The sequence below is a fragment of the Emydura macquarii genome, unplaced genomic scaffold (genome assembly GCF_026122565.2).
Source record: "Emydura macquarii macquarii isolate MOO-44397 ecotype Brisbane River unplaced genomic scaffold, CSIRO-AGI_Emac_v2 contig_719, whole genome shotgun sequence".
In the NCBI taxonomy this organism is placed as follows: Eukaryota; Metazoa; Chordata; order Testudines; family Chelidae; genus Emydura; species Emydura macquarii.
Genome location: NW_027130856.1, coordinates 9,607,081 through 9,621,695, shown reverse-complemented (window position 1 = coordinate 9,621,695; position 14,615 = coordinate 9,607,081). Strand labels below are relative to the sequence as shown.

Here is a 14,615-nt window from a genome sequence, read left to right as displayed (position 1 = left end):
CAAAGTAAGTATTGTATTTTGCTTAGCTCTGTTTAAGCCTAGAGAGCTAGGCCCCCCCAAAAAGACAAGTAGAATTAGAGTAACAAATAATTGGAGGTTTGATAAACAAACTAAACTGCTTAATCTCTCTTTTCTGCCTGAGGAAAACAATGGAAAGGAACGTAACTGCTCACAAATCAGGACCTAACTTTGTGTGGCCTTAGAAGTAAAAATTAGGGGTCAAGGTAAAGAGACATCTGCTGTAAAAAGGTTCATAATTTTTTGTTTGTAGTGTATTTTTTTTTTAGCTCCCAGAGTTTCACTGTTGAATGCTCCTTCTTTGGTAGAGGAAGGAAAGTGGGCAAAAATCTACTTATTTCTGGGTGACAAGAATTTCCAAGTACTTTGACAAATAAAAATCTAAATATCAGCTCCAAATTCTAGATGTGATTCAACTGCTCTAGTTGGGTTTGAAGGCACTCTCCTTCAAAGTGATATGTCCATTTTTTAAAAAGTTGGGATTGTACATTTTATTGTTTCTTTGTGAGGTAGAAATGGACATGTCAAAACACTGTTGTTATATTTTAACAATCAGAAATACCAACAAAGTCAACTGTTGTTTTCCCTGGTTTTGCCGGAGAACCTGTTCGAAGTCTCAGAGCATGCTTAATATGACAGCTCATGTGAGCTGAAAAGGTGAGGGTGCTGACTCTCTAACAAAGACTTCTTTTATCCAGAATGTTATTGGTCATTGAGATTAAATAAATGAACTGGCTAAAACCTTTCCCTTTAATTGCTCAGCTTTCATACTACTCTCTGATGTCATTTCACTAGCTCTCTCGTCACTGGAGTCTTCCAGGGCAGGCAACCCGAATTCCTAATGTAAGGAAACAAGCAGAAGCAAACCTTCCTGACCTCGCATAAATTGTAAAGAAGACAGGAAAGAGCCCATGTTTCTGTTTCCCCAGTACCACTAGTTTGCTAGGGCATATTGGAGCACTGATCCACTGATGGAACACTCTACAACATAGATACCGCTGTTGCATGTAGACCAAATCAATTGTGTTTTTTCAGTAAAAGTAAGTTTTTCCAAAAAACATTTTATTACCACAACATTAGAAAGCCAAAATGGATAGTTAGGGAAAACACTTAAAGCATATATTGAAGCACAAATTGAAACAGGATTATTGAATTAAATTTTTTAGAAAATTTGATGAAAAGTAAGATTTGCTCTCGATTTGGTGACTTGCTAAGGAAAGAAAAAGAAATGTTAGGCCCAGCTATAAAAATGTAAATGGGTGATTATAATGAAAAAAGGGATTAATTATGTTTAGTTAACAGAAAAGAACAAGTAATGGGGTTTAGATGGAGCAGAAAAAAATTAAATTCAATACTAGGAAACCTTCAACTACAAACTGGCACAGAGTGGAACAAGCTGCTAGGGGAAGAGGTATATCCTCTAGTCTAAAGATAGCAATATTTAAGACTAGACTGAATATTCCATTATTGGGAATTGCTTAGGAATAATTAAATCCTATCCTCATACAGTGGGCTTGGATTACATGTTCCACAAGAGATCCTTCTGCATATAAATAATTCTTTGAGCTTCACAGTTAAACTCTAAAATCTCCTAGGTGCACAGGAGTGTAATGGGATATGCATCTATTTTTAAAATTAACTAAACAAAGCACTCTTTAAATAACTTGTCCTGAATCTCATGGCATTTCAGAAATAGTGATCTGTTTTTCTGCTCCCCACTTGGTTAACGGGTCTTTTCAGGAAAGGAGAGTAGGTAGATGTGACAGAGTCCCACAGGAATCATGCTTGGGGTCCCCTCTTGACACAGCCAGCCAGGATTCTGGTGCTGCAGAGTCTGCCCCCCTGGGTCTCCACATACCAGTGCAGCCAACTCCTAGATCTAGCCTCAGAGGGTCAGCCCCCTGCTCCACCTGGAACTCCCCCTGTAGGACCTTCTCCCCTCCTGGATGGGTCCCAGGGAATTCCTCCATGCCCAAAGGGCCAGGCACCCTGCCTTGCAGTCAGAAGCGATTCACAGTCAGTGTGGAAGTCAGAAGGGTTTATTAGATCTCTGGATCACAGCGTAGGACTTTGCTAGCAGCTTAATCAGAGGTTATAGCAGCCACCAACTGTGAAAACTTGGAGCCATGCTCAGAGGTCCTACTCCCCTTGGCCCCCCCCCACGGGCCACTGCCTCTTCCACCCAGCCACCCCCAGACCCATCCTCTAGCTCCTCCCCAGTCCTTTGTTTCCTTCCCAGGATAGGTGGCCACGCTCCCTGGTCTTCACCTGTCATAACCTGTTGCAACTGGTTGGGTCAGGGCAGGGGGTCCTGGCTAGGTCTGCGTATGTGTGGCTGGGGAAGACCCATCCTCCCTCTAGTGGTCTCTGCAATGATCACACACCCGGGTCGCATCACCGAAACACATGAGTAACATATGGGGGGAAACTGAGGTACACATACAGCATTCAGAGAAAACCCCAAGAATATCTCCATTTCGTCACAGTAGACCAGAGAACCACACTACCAGTCATACTATGGCCCACTCCTCCCATTCTTCTTTGGGCACATGACTGCCTGGTGTTTCTGCGCTTTCAGCTTTGCTGCTGTCTGTGGTGAGCAGGACCCTGAGAGCACTCAATGACTGGTGTCACTACAGCAGTGCATGGCAAGAATAACAATTGATCACGCAAAAGTGTTCTGTTCACGTCACTTTGGGCTTATCTACATAAACATTTAGTTCACAGCAAGATGGGATGTGAATCTAACCTGCAATCATCTGCTGCGGACTAATCATCCATCTGGACCCTGCTGACGTGCGTTACAGTGCTTTGATCCAGTTCAGTTTCAAAGAGGACTACATCAAATTAGAAAAAACTGCAAAAGATTTTATCCTCCGCCAGACTATTACAATAATCTATGAAGTCTGCTTGATCGATTACTCCCCATTTTTCCCTAAACATTGTAACCAGAGGCAAATTAATATCAAAACACTTAACAGGATATGTTAGTTACTATGTAAAATAGCATCACTTGCTCTGTATAATGTAACACAGAGTTCAGGATATTAAGCATCTACACACTGACACTTTTGAATGAGAAGCAGGAGCAGACTCCTTAGAATATTAACTACCATGAAATCCAGGTCTGTGGTAAACTATCTGTAATCTGCAACATGCTGTACTTGTCCTGTGACTGGAAAAGGGACTTTATTTCCACTAATTCTGACAGATTTTAGTGCACATTTTAAAAAAGGTGAATGAAATTAGCACCAGTGACTGACTTGCTTTCAAGTGACTGACTTCTCTCCACTTCAGGGACAGTAGTGGGGAATGACAAGTGGTGCTCAGAACACAGTTTAAAAATATTATTTACTATTAGATCAATCTCTTTACAGAACTTCTCTTCAGTGATTGTTGCTTTTTTTTTAAATCAAAGCTGATCAATGAATGCACTGTACATGTATATATGTGTTAAATTTCATGCCACCATAATTATATTTGTTACACGCCACTATATTTCACTATTGCTATCATATAACTAAATAGTGACTTCATTGGAAACTATGGCAGCCCATGTTAAATATGAATTAAGAACTGGTTCCATTCATGTATATTCACCGACAAGCAGTATGCAAGAGATACTTCGGCCACTATACTCTTTGTAAGCATAGGAGATGCAATACTCCTGATAAAACATGAACTGGACTAGGTTACCTTCCATATTTATTCCAGCTCACAGATAAGATTGGATTCTGCAAATGGGTTCTCAATTAACATAGTAAAAGAAGATCAATCATCAATTTGGTATAAATTGTAGAAATGGTGGCATGTCTAGGTGATTCTCATACGCCTCAGAAATCAAACCTGATTCAATAAACCATCAAGTTGATATAGGCCAAAAATTAAGATTCACCAGCAAGTCACTTTGCCTTTCTGTGCCTTTGGCCATATCTAGAGTATAAGAGAGATTCCCCTGCTCGTGTGCACAATAATCGCTCTAGCTCTCATCAAGCTAAAGCGAATTTAAATAGTGGTGTAGCCGTAGAAGAATGGGTAATGGCAGCATGTCAAGTATAAACCCATTGGTTTGTATTCAGCATGGCTCAACCGTGCTTCGGCTCAGGTGTGCCTCTGGTGCCGCTATCAGTGCTACTGCAGCTACACTGTTAATGCTTGTGCTAGCTGGATGAGATAGCATAAGTATGTGTACATGAGCAGGAGAATCACACACCCAGCTTGTAGTGCAGACTTAGCCTCAGCCTCATTCCTAAAATGAGAACCATGACACTTACAGTAGGATTTTCAAAAGCACCTAAGTGAGTTGGGAATGCAATTCCCACTGAAACTCACTTGGGATTTGAGCTCCTAAGACACTTTCAATGCTTTTGTTGTAAAAAAATTAAATTCAATAACACAAGTAAGGAGATGTTCCCTTTAATTTAAACAGAAAACTACATCCACATACAGAACTGGGGGGGAGGGGCGGCTCTTATATGAGAAACTATTTCCTAGGTTTCTCTATGGTAGACTTTTTCTTAAATTTCCTGCCCTTCTATACTGATGGAGCTCCAGTGTTCTAGTTGTAAATCTACGGAAGGAGTGGTTGTTGCCATTATAATCACTTTGTTTCAGAGATTAATTAGACACAATAATTAAAACACTAGTGGCTGGGCTACTCTGTTGTTGTCACAAATAGAACTACCATTGGTTATAGCGATGACAGGAAAATATGAAAAATAGTTTAGTGGAGACACAGCATTTGATTAAGAGAGAATGGACCACCCATGTTCAAACTGTTAGCCTGAAAGCTTAATTGTTAACAACACCTTCTGTCTGTGCTGTGAATAAACAAATTTCCTGGCAACATGATGAAAATAAATTGGGCAAAAGCACAGATTACATGGGATGCAGGTAATTTAGTTATTTTTCCTTCTGGGTGGGTTCCTAGCACACTCTCAGCTGGCCACACATTATCATACATAGAATTGATGGATTGAGCTAATCAAAATAATCTTCAGAAAATTATGCTGAAACAAACTCTCATTTAATAAGAAATCATTCAGCTGTTAGTAGTCAGAACCACTCCTTGAGTAGAAGCCATGAGAGGAAAGATCAAGGTCACCATCCCCATTTTACAAGTGGGGAAGACAGAGACCCAGAGATTAAGTGACTAGCATAAGGTCATGGTCTAAATCAACATGGAAGGGAGGACTGGAACCCTGGTCTCCTAGCTACCAAGCTGATTCACAAAATCTCTTGGGCAAGTTGCTTAGTTTTGCCAAGACTCAGTTGCTGACTCTGTAAAATAGGGGAACGAGCCTGGTTTAATTCTTACATTCTTTATATTTCCAGATTCCAGCACCCATAAATATCCTGGCCCATACTTTACAACATACTAACTTGCAAAGTAACCTTTGGGATGTCATTTAAAGCCTAAAAAAGCAAGATGTAACACTCTCAACTCCTATTTAAGTCAAGTGCTCCAGGCTGATGTCTAATCCACTAGATCCCATTACAACTCTTCCCCTCCTATTCCCACCTCTTTACCAGACAGAAAATGCCCCCAAATGTTTTAGGGAAACATTGTTCTCCTGTTCTGATTTAACAATACAAGAAATGTGCTATGATTTTCAATTGCTAGCCTCAGTTTATCAAATAAGGAAAGTGCTCCTCTTCTGCGGCCCCAGGTAATGGGAGCGGTGCTGCTTCTCACATCATGCCGGGCTCTTCGATGCCAGGGATGCCTGCTGGTGCCAAGGCTCCTTCAGTGCCATTTTCTTTCTTGACGTTGGCTCCTTCATAAAGGCAGGGGCACTCCTCACCAACACCGAGGAGCCTGCTCTCTGCTCTGCAGGTCAAAGGGTGGCCTCCATTAGCAGGAACTTTTAGTGTTGGCTGTGTTCCTTTTGGGTCCTAGGCTTGAAACCTCTGCAGATCTTGTACTTCTCTTTTAAATGAGACTCCCTGAGGCACCTCAGACAGGCCAAGTGCGGGTCATCCCTTGGCAGAGGCTTCAAGCAGGACCCACAGGGCTTAAAACCAGGCATACCCCATCCCGGGTTAGAAGGGGGGGCTAACAACCCGATAAGCGGGGTACTTAACCTAACTATACTAAGTAAAAACAAGGTTACTTACCAGTAACTGTTGTTCTTCGAGATGTGTTGCTCATGTCCATTCCAATATAGGTGTGTGCACGCCCCGTGCACAGATTCCCGGAACTTTTTCCCTAGCAAGCCCCACAGGGCCTGCCCAGGAGCCCCCTGGAGTGCCGCGCTCATGTCGCGGTATAAAGGGCGCTGCTGGCCCCGCGGGCCCCCAGTCCCTTCTTTCTGCCGACTCCGACAGTGGGGACGGGGGGTGGGTTTGGAATGGATATGAGCAACACATCTCGAAGAACAACAGTTACTGATAAGTAACCTTGTTTTCTATCTTCGAGTGATTGCTCATATGCATTCCAATGTAGGTGATTAATTAGCCATACCTTGCCCCAACATCCTATCCTCCCATCAGGGATGCCATATGGGACAGGAGCTCCCCGAAGTCATGGTGAGACACCTGAGCCATTCTCTTCTGTAATCTCCCTGGATTCAGCACATGATCTCAGCAGTCCATCCCCTCTTCTGGTGGCACCGCGTATGGCAGAAGATCCCACAACACCTGGGATGGGTAGGAGTTATCGGTGACCTGCTCTTGTCAGCATGGCTCTGCTGAAACCCGCATCTTCTCTTACCTGCTCCACGATGGCGTAGTGCAATGTGAAGGTGTGGACCGACGACCAGGTCGCTGCTCTGCAGATGTCCTGCAGGGGCACTTGCTCCAGGAAGGCCGCGGATTAGGCCTGGGCTCTGGTAGAGTGCGCCTTCACAGTACCTGGAAGGGGCACCCCCGCCTGCTCGTAGCAGGCTCTGATGCAGGCGGTAATCCAGTTGGACATTCGCTGGGTGGAGACCGGTGAGCCTTTCATCCGTTCAGCCACTGCTACAAACAGCTGCGATGACTTCCGGAAGGGCCTGGTCCGCTCGATGTAGTAGGCCAAGGCTCGTCTGACATCAAACGAATGCCACCTCCACTCCTCCTCCGAACCATGTGGTTTAGGGAAAAACACGGGGAGGAAGATATCTTGATTACAATGGAACTGAGACACCACCTTAGGCAGGAAAGCTGGGTGGGGCCTCAACCGGAACTTATCCTTATAGAAAACCGTGTAGGGGGGGCTCCGAGGTCAAAGCTCTTATCTCGGAGACCCTCATAGCCGATGTAATGGCCACCAGGAAGGCTACCTTCCAAGACAGGAGGAGGAGGGAGCATGTGGCCATGGGCTCGAAGGGGTGTTTCATCAACATGGTAAGGACCAGGTTGAGATCCCAGGGCGGCACCGGGTCCCGGACCTGCGGGAAGGTCCTCTCCACCCCCTTAAGGAACCTAACTGACATGGGGTGGGAAAACAGGGACCACCCCTCCATCGGCTGGTGGAAGGCCGAGATGGCTGCCAGGTGCACCTTCAGGGAAGCCTGAGCTAGGCCCTGAAGCTTAAGGTGCAGCAGGTATTCCAAGATCGCCTGTATAGGCGAAAAACTTGGTGGTATACCTCTAGACTCCGCCCAACAGGAAAACCGCCTCCATTTGACCCTGTACGTAACCTGTGTGGACGATTTCCTGCTACCCAGCAGAACCTGTTGGACCTGCAAGGAGCATGCTCTCTCTCCCTCCGTCAGCCACAGAGTCTCCATGCCGTCAGGTGGCAGGAGTCCAGGTCTGGGTGCAGCAGGTGCCCCTGGTCCTGGGAGAGCAAGTCGGAGTGCCTGGGTAGCGGAATCGGCTCGGTCATAGAGAGGTCGAGCAGCATGCTGTACCAATGCTGTCTCAGCCACGCTGAGGCGATCAGAATGATGTCCGCTCTGTCCCTCTTGATTCTGAGAAGGACTTGGGGCAGGAGCGGGATGGGGGGAAATGCATACATCAGGCCTCCCATCCAGTCTATAAGGAACGCGTCGGACAGGGAGCCCAGTTCGCGACCCCGAAGCGAGCAAAACCTCGGGCATTTCCTGTTCCAGGCCGACGCGAACAGGTCTAGATGGGGAACACCCCACTCTTGGAAAACTGAAGTCACTATATCCTGGTGCAGTGACCAGTCGTGGCGGTGTTCCTCACCCCGGGGAGGTGAGAGGCCGATAAATGAAAATCGTGCCTCACTACAAAGTCCCAGAGTCGGATAGCCTCCTGGCAAAGAGCCGAGGAGCGTGCTCCCCCCTGCCTGTTCACATAAAACATGGTCACCGTATTGTCCATGAGGACGTGGACAACCCTGCCCCTCAGGAATCTGAGGAAGGCCTTGCAGGCCAACCGGACTGCTCTGAGCTCGCGTACGTTGATGTGCAGAGCTCTCTCCTCAGGTGACCATAGCCCTGGGGTGCCCAGGTCGCGAGTGATGTGGGCTCCCCATCCCACATCGGATGCATCTGTGATGAGAGTCACTGATGGGGCCAAGTCTCTGAACGGGACTCCCTTCATCACTTCCCTTGGGTCCCTCCACCAATTGAGGGATGACAGCACCTGTGGGGGAACCATGACCACTCTAGTCAGTGAATGTCTGTTTGGCACATACACTGAAGCCAACCACACCTGGAGAGGCCTAAGCCTGAGGCGAGCCAGCCGCACCACATATGTAGAGGCTGCCATGTGTCCCAACAGCTGCAGATAGTGTCTGGCCGTAGTCGTGGGGGACCTGCAGAGATCGGCTATTATGGCAGTCATTGCCTCGAATCGAGGCTGTGGGAGGAAAGCTCTGGCCTGTATCGCGTCCAGTGTGGCCCCAATAAAATCTATACGCTGCACCGGAGTAAGCATGGACTTTTGCTCATTGATGAGCAGCTCCAGTCTGGTGCATGTTGCGCAAGTAAGCCCCTGGCTGTTCCTCACCTGGGCCCTGGACTTGCCCTGGATCAGCCAGTCGTCCAGGTAGGGGAAAATTTGTACCCCTCTGCGGCGCAGGTGAGCCGCCACTACCGCCATGCATTTTGTAAAGACCCTGGGTGCTGAGGAAAGACCAAAGGGCAGGGCCCCAAACTGGTAGTGGTGCCCCGCTACCACGAACCTTAGGAACCTCCTATGGGCAGGTAAAATAGAGATATGAAAGTATGCATCTTTTAGATCGAGGGCGGCGTACCAGTCCCCTGGATCTAGGACAGGAATGATGGAGGCGAGGGAGACCATGCGGAACCTGATGCGTCTGATGTACTTGTTCAGACGGCGTAGGTCTAAGATGGGTCTAAGTCCCCCCTTGGCCTTGGGAATCAGGAAATACCTGGAATAGAATCCCCTCCCTCTCTCATTCACTGGGACTTCTTCCACCGCCCCGAGCGCTAGGAGGGAATTAACCTCCTGTACGAGGAGTTGCTTGTGGGCAGGGTCCCCGAGGGAGAATAACCTGGGGGGAGGAGTCAGGGGGAAAGGCCGTGAGTTGAAGGGTATAGCCCTTGAGAACCACCTCCAGGACCCAATGGTCCGTAGTAATGGCTTCCCACTCTGTATAGAAAGGTCGTAGCCTTTCCGCAAACGGTCGGGTAAGATCCAGGGGAAAAGGAAGAGTGCCACCCTCGTGCACACTATCAAAATCATTTATTGGGATTACCCCCTTTGCCGGCCTCCTCTGTTTGGCCCTTGGTAGCGATCCCGACCTCTCCTTGGCTGGGCGGGTCGGGAAGCCAGTAACGGCGAGGCGGGGGAGGCGGTTGCCTCTGGGCCTGAGGTCGGGACTGACGTTTTGAGGCCTGTGGGGTATACAGCCCTAGGGACTTCAGGGTGGCCCGAGAGTCTTTTAAGGCATGTAATTTCTCGTCTGTCTTTTCGGAGAATAGCCCGGTGCCATTGAAAGGGAGGTCCTGTATGGCCTGCTGGACCTCTTGTGACAGGCCTGACGCTTGGAGCCAGGAGCAACGATGCATGACAACAGCCGATGCCATGGCCCTGCTAGCTGTGTCCACCACGTCACTGGCGGATTGCAGGGCCGCATTCACCACGGCTTCTCCCTCTTGGGTCACCGTGGCAAAATCAGCTGCTTGGTCAGGTGCTAACGCCGATGCGAATCTCTGTAGCGATGACCAGAGGTTGAGATTATATTTCCCCAACAGAGCTTGGTGATTCGCTACTCTAAACTGCAATGCTGCAGTGGAGTAGACCTTTCTCCCAAAGAGGTCTAGTTTCTTCTTCTTTCTTTCTTCCTTTCTTTCTTCTTCTAGTTTCTTCGGGGTATTCCCTTGGTTCCCCTGGCGGTCTCTCTGTTTGGCTGCGTCAATCACTAGTGACCCGGGTGTCGGGTGATTATAGAGAAACTCAAAGGGCTCCTTAGGGACATAATATTTCCTTTCTGCCCCTTTGGATGTAGGAGGTACAGAGGACGGGGTTTGCCAGAGGTTTTTGGCAATTTTCATAACCCTGTCGTGTACAGGGAGGGCTGCTCTTGAGGGGCCCGCCGACCCTGATGGCCCAAAGAGGGGGTCCTCTTCCTCAGACATGATTTTAAACTCCATGCCCAAGTTCTCAGCGGCCCTTTTTAGATGGTCCTGATGGGCCTGGAAGTCAAACAGGGGAGCCCTGTGATCCCTGGCCGCTACATTTTCCGGAGACGAGGAGGAGGATTGAGGAAGGGGCCCTGTAGAGGGGCCTTCCTCAGGGTCTGAGTCTTCCTCCGTAACATGCCCCTGGGTTGGCTTAACGGGCAGGGGTGCTGGCGGGGCCACCAAGGAATGCAGCGACGCGGTGCCCTGGGCCACTTGTGCGCTCCATGGGCCCCAGTAAGGCCATTGCCAAGGCCCTTGGCCCCATCCCAGTACGGGTTGTGGCTGGTGTGCTGTAGCGTGCCGGCCATCTGAGACACCAGAGCGTCGCTTGCCACCACGTTACAGAGAACGGCTCCGCGAAGACGTAGATGTTGACTGGCGCCAACGCCTTCAGTGCCGGCGGGAGGATGAAGCCGATGAAGAAGAGGTTGAGGACCTGCCCCTGCGCCGAGATGTCTTGTGACGCCGCCTGCCCCCTCAAGAGCGGGACTGGCATCAGTGATGGCTGCGTGGAGCAGATCTGGACCACACAGCTCTCGGTGCCGGGGCTGTCGGTGCCGGCACAGGTGGTGGGACCACAAAGGACAGCGGTGCTGTAAAATCTGGGACCGGTGCGGAGGCCGGTACCCGGACCCTCGGTGTCGGTGGTGATGCCCGGACCAGCAACAGTGGACTGCTGTCCCTGGATCGGCTGCGGCTGCAGGACAGGGATCTGGAACGGTGCCATGGCGGACTCCGCACCAGAGTTTGCGAGCCCAAACTGCGGTCCCTGCCGGGGTCGGAGCTGGATCTCTGACGACCCCGGTGCCAGCCTCGCGACTGCCCATGGTGCTGCGGTGCCGAGGCGCTCTACGACCTAGAGTCGGAGCTTGGAGGGGAGCCGACGCTCTCCACCTTCCGTGACCGTCTCGGAGGAGACTTAGATTGTGGACGTCTCCACCCACCGGGGCCACCCAGCGTGGGTTAACCTCAAGATGCAGGTCCCTGAGCCCTCGGCTGAGGGGTGGACGGAGGCGTGGGCATGGCCGTGAGGGCGCACGCTGCAGTGAACGCCTCCGGCATCGATGGCCCTTGCAGAGGCGCTCCCCCACCCCCAGGAGTCGGGGAAGGCTCCCTGCGTGGAGATGCCGGTGCCAGAGTAACCTCCACGGCACGTGGCTGGGGCGTCTCCTTGATCTCTCCCTGCTGTCCTGGTCACAGGGAGGAGTCCATAGGTGCGGCCTCGGGCCGTGTTTTCTTCTTGGACACCTTCAGCCTCGGTGCTGGTGTCGGTGCCGGAGGAGCACTCTGCACCGACGACACGCTCGGTGCCGTCGGGGACCGCGATGGTTCAGACGCTGGCCGGAGCGCGGACTCCATCAAGATGGCCTTCAGCCTGGCGTCCCTCTCTTTTTGCATCCGGGGCTTGAAGGCCTTACAGATCCGGCACTTGTCTCTTCTATGCTGCTCCCCGAGACATCTGAGGCAGCGGTCGTGAGGATCACTCACGGGAAAGGCTTTAGCGCAGAGATCACAGCTTTTAAAGCCCGTAGAGCCAGGCATGGCTCAGCAGGAACCCCTAAGGGTACTTACTCTAACTACTTAACTGACTATTAACAACTACTTAACACTAGAACTTCAAAGAACAGTCGAATAAACAAGCTAGAGTACGAATGCTACTTGCAGACAGCAAGAGGCAGCAATTCCAGCAACCGTCACAGGCGGAAAGAAGGAACTGGGGGCCCGCGGGGCCAGCAGCGCCCTTTATACCGCGATATGAACGCGGCACTCCAGGGGGCTCCTGGACTGGCCCTGCGGGGCTTGCTAGAGAAAAAAGTTCCGGGAATCTGTGCACGGGGCGCGCACACACCTATATTGGAATGGATATGAGCAATCACTCGAAGATAGAACTACAACTATCTAGATGAACTATTTACAGGTACTTAAGAAACAAGAGAAGAGCAGCAAAGTTCCAGCAACCATCAGGGGCGGTAAGAAGGAACTGAGGAGGTGGAGGATTGGCAGGCCCCTATATAGAGCGCCATAGCAGCATGACTCCAGGGGGCACCAGAGCCGACCCTGCGGGTACTTCTAAGGGAAAGCTTTCTGGCAATCTGTGCGCGCAGCATGCGCACATCTTTTTGGGATCAACGTGAGCAAGCACTCAAAGAAGAATTGACGTTCTGGAGAATTCAGCTTGAGGAAACAAAAGTTATACAGCATAATTTTGTTTTCCCTAGGAAGAGTGACAGCAGCCCCTTTCTGAAACTATTGAACACAACAGAAACACCTCCACTACACAGTGAGAGTGAAGAGGGGCAGGTTTGGGCAGCATCCTTCTGCTTTCGATAGTAATATTAATAATATGCAACACTTTTAATGGCACAAAATCATTAACTCTTTTAAACCTTGCAACACCCAGATACGTATTATGATGAAATTGAGGCTAAGAAATTTGCTCAAGGCCACAGAGAGAGAACCTGTCATAGTCTGGATTAGGACTTGTTTGCAGATCAGTGCTCTGAATCAACGTGCTATGCTACTTCACATTAACAAGGAAACTGATAATAAAGTGAAAGTTCCACAGCTTATTAGTTTTAGGCCTTAATATGGATTCTTTCTGTAATTTTATTGTATTAATAATCATTTATCTGATAATAGTATGGGAGCGTTCTACTGGAGGGACCATCTCTGTTACAGTGTGTGTGTGTAGTCATATCAAGAGCAATTAGAGGAGCTGCAGCTGCTCAGCTTCCACAGCAGAATCCTATGGGGACCTGAGTTCCTGGGAGTTTGGAATGCTCCCCTCATCTAGATGTGTCTGTGAGAGGATGGACAAGCCCCACGCTGGACCAGAATATAAAGGAGTTAATTAATTATCCCAGAGACAAGAGCAAAAGCCAGCCCCATCCCACAACATCTTCAGCAATACCAAGCGTGGATGGAGAGCATAAAAAGGAAAGAAAGATCAGTGCATCTTTCCTGAGGCCAGGGAGGCCATAAAGGGTGGACTGAAAAGCCAAGAACTAGGAATCCTAGGCATTTTGTTGACTTACTGATCATTTTGTAAGTGTCAAACAGCACGAAAGGGATGAATTCTGACCCTACAGAGGGCATCTGCCCTGTGTCAGACTTCTACAGCACCATCCGGAGGGCTGAGTCCTGGGATTTGACTGAGGTTATACAGCTAGTTAGTGGCATAGCCAGAACTAGAACCCCTGTCAGTCTCCTCTGCTTTAGCCACTTTATTGCATGAAACCTCCTCTGCAACATCCACCTGGGAGGGACCAGGGACACGCTTGGTTCTTTTTAGTTATTGGTTAGAATAGTGATTTTTTTTTTTACTTCATTCTTATTTGCACATGGTTGGTAACAGGTTTCTAAGTGTTGTCTTGAGCCATGCTGCTTTTTCATTAGCAACGTTTGTGTAGTATATTGTAGCAGATGCCCAGAGGCCTTGAGGAGAGGGACGTTTATAAACAGATATTCACTTGAAAATATACATTTATTTGTGCTCACCAAAACGAAAGTAAAAGAGGGGCCGGTTTCCTGCTGTGCTGGCCGCTCGCTCTCTAGCTGCTGCTTCCCGGATGTCACAGACCCCAATGTTGGCAGTGCGGAGCATTCTTCTCGCGGCTCCTTCACTGTGTTGCAGTCTACACCGTACTGCGGCAGCTCCATTCGCTGCTGTAACAAGTTGAAAAAAACTAATTAATTCATGTTTAGTTTTTTTACATTTGTTACAGCAACGAATGGAGCAGCTGCCCCCATACAGTACAGCACACACACATGCACATAGACACTACGGTACACTCACGGAGCCACATGATCAGTGTTCCGCTCTGCCAACATTGGTGTTAGTAATGTTAGCAAAGCAGCAGCAAGAGGACTGGATGCTGGAACAGTGGGGAACTGCCTTTTGATTTATTTTCTGTTTGGTAGACGCAGTTACAAAAATGGAGATCCCATCTCTTTCCCACAGCCTGGCTCCCACCAAAAAAGTATCATGAAATTCAATCCCTTTATTATTATTATTTCTAAAACATCCTCCCCTTATAATAGTAAGATCTAGTACCA

At 48.8% G+C, this 14,615-nt stretch overlaps 1 protein-coding gene across 9 annotated transcripts in view; it reads right to left on the bottom strand.

Annotated features, from left to right (window-relative positions):
* Nucleotides 1-14,615, bottom strand: part of DIP2C (disco interacting protein 2 homolog C) — a 483,513-nt gene that overhangs the window by 201,803 nt on the left and 267,095 nt on the right. For 6 of the 9 annotated variants that reach the window (XM_067542679.1, XM_067542671.1, XM_067542674.1 and 3 more), the window contains one exon: nt 14,058-14,225. The exons of 2 other annotated variants lie outside the window; for them this stretch is intronic. In XM_067542679.1, coding sequence (XP_067398780.1) covers nt 14,058-14,163 — 106 coding nt within the window. In that variant the 5' untranslated portion in view covers nt 14,164-14,225. The remainder of the gene's footprint in view (nt 1-14,057; nt 14,226-14,615) is intronic. One more of the 9 variants, XM_067542672.1, reaches the window with a different exon arrangement.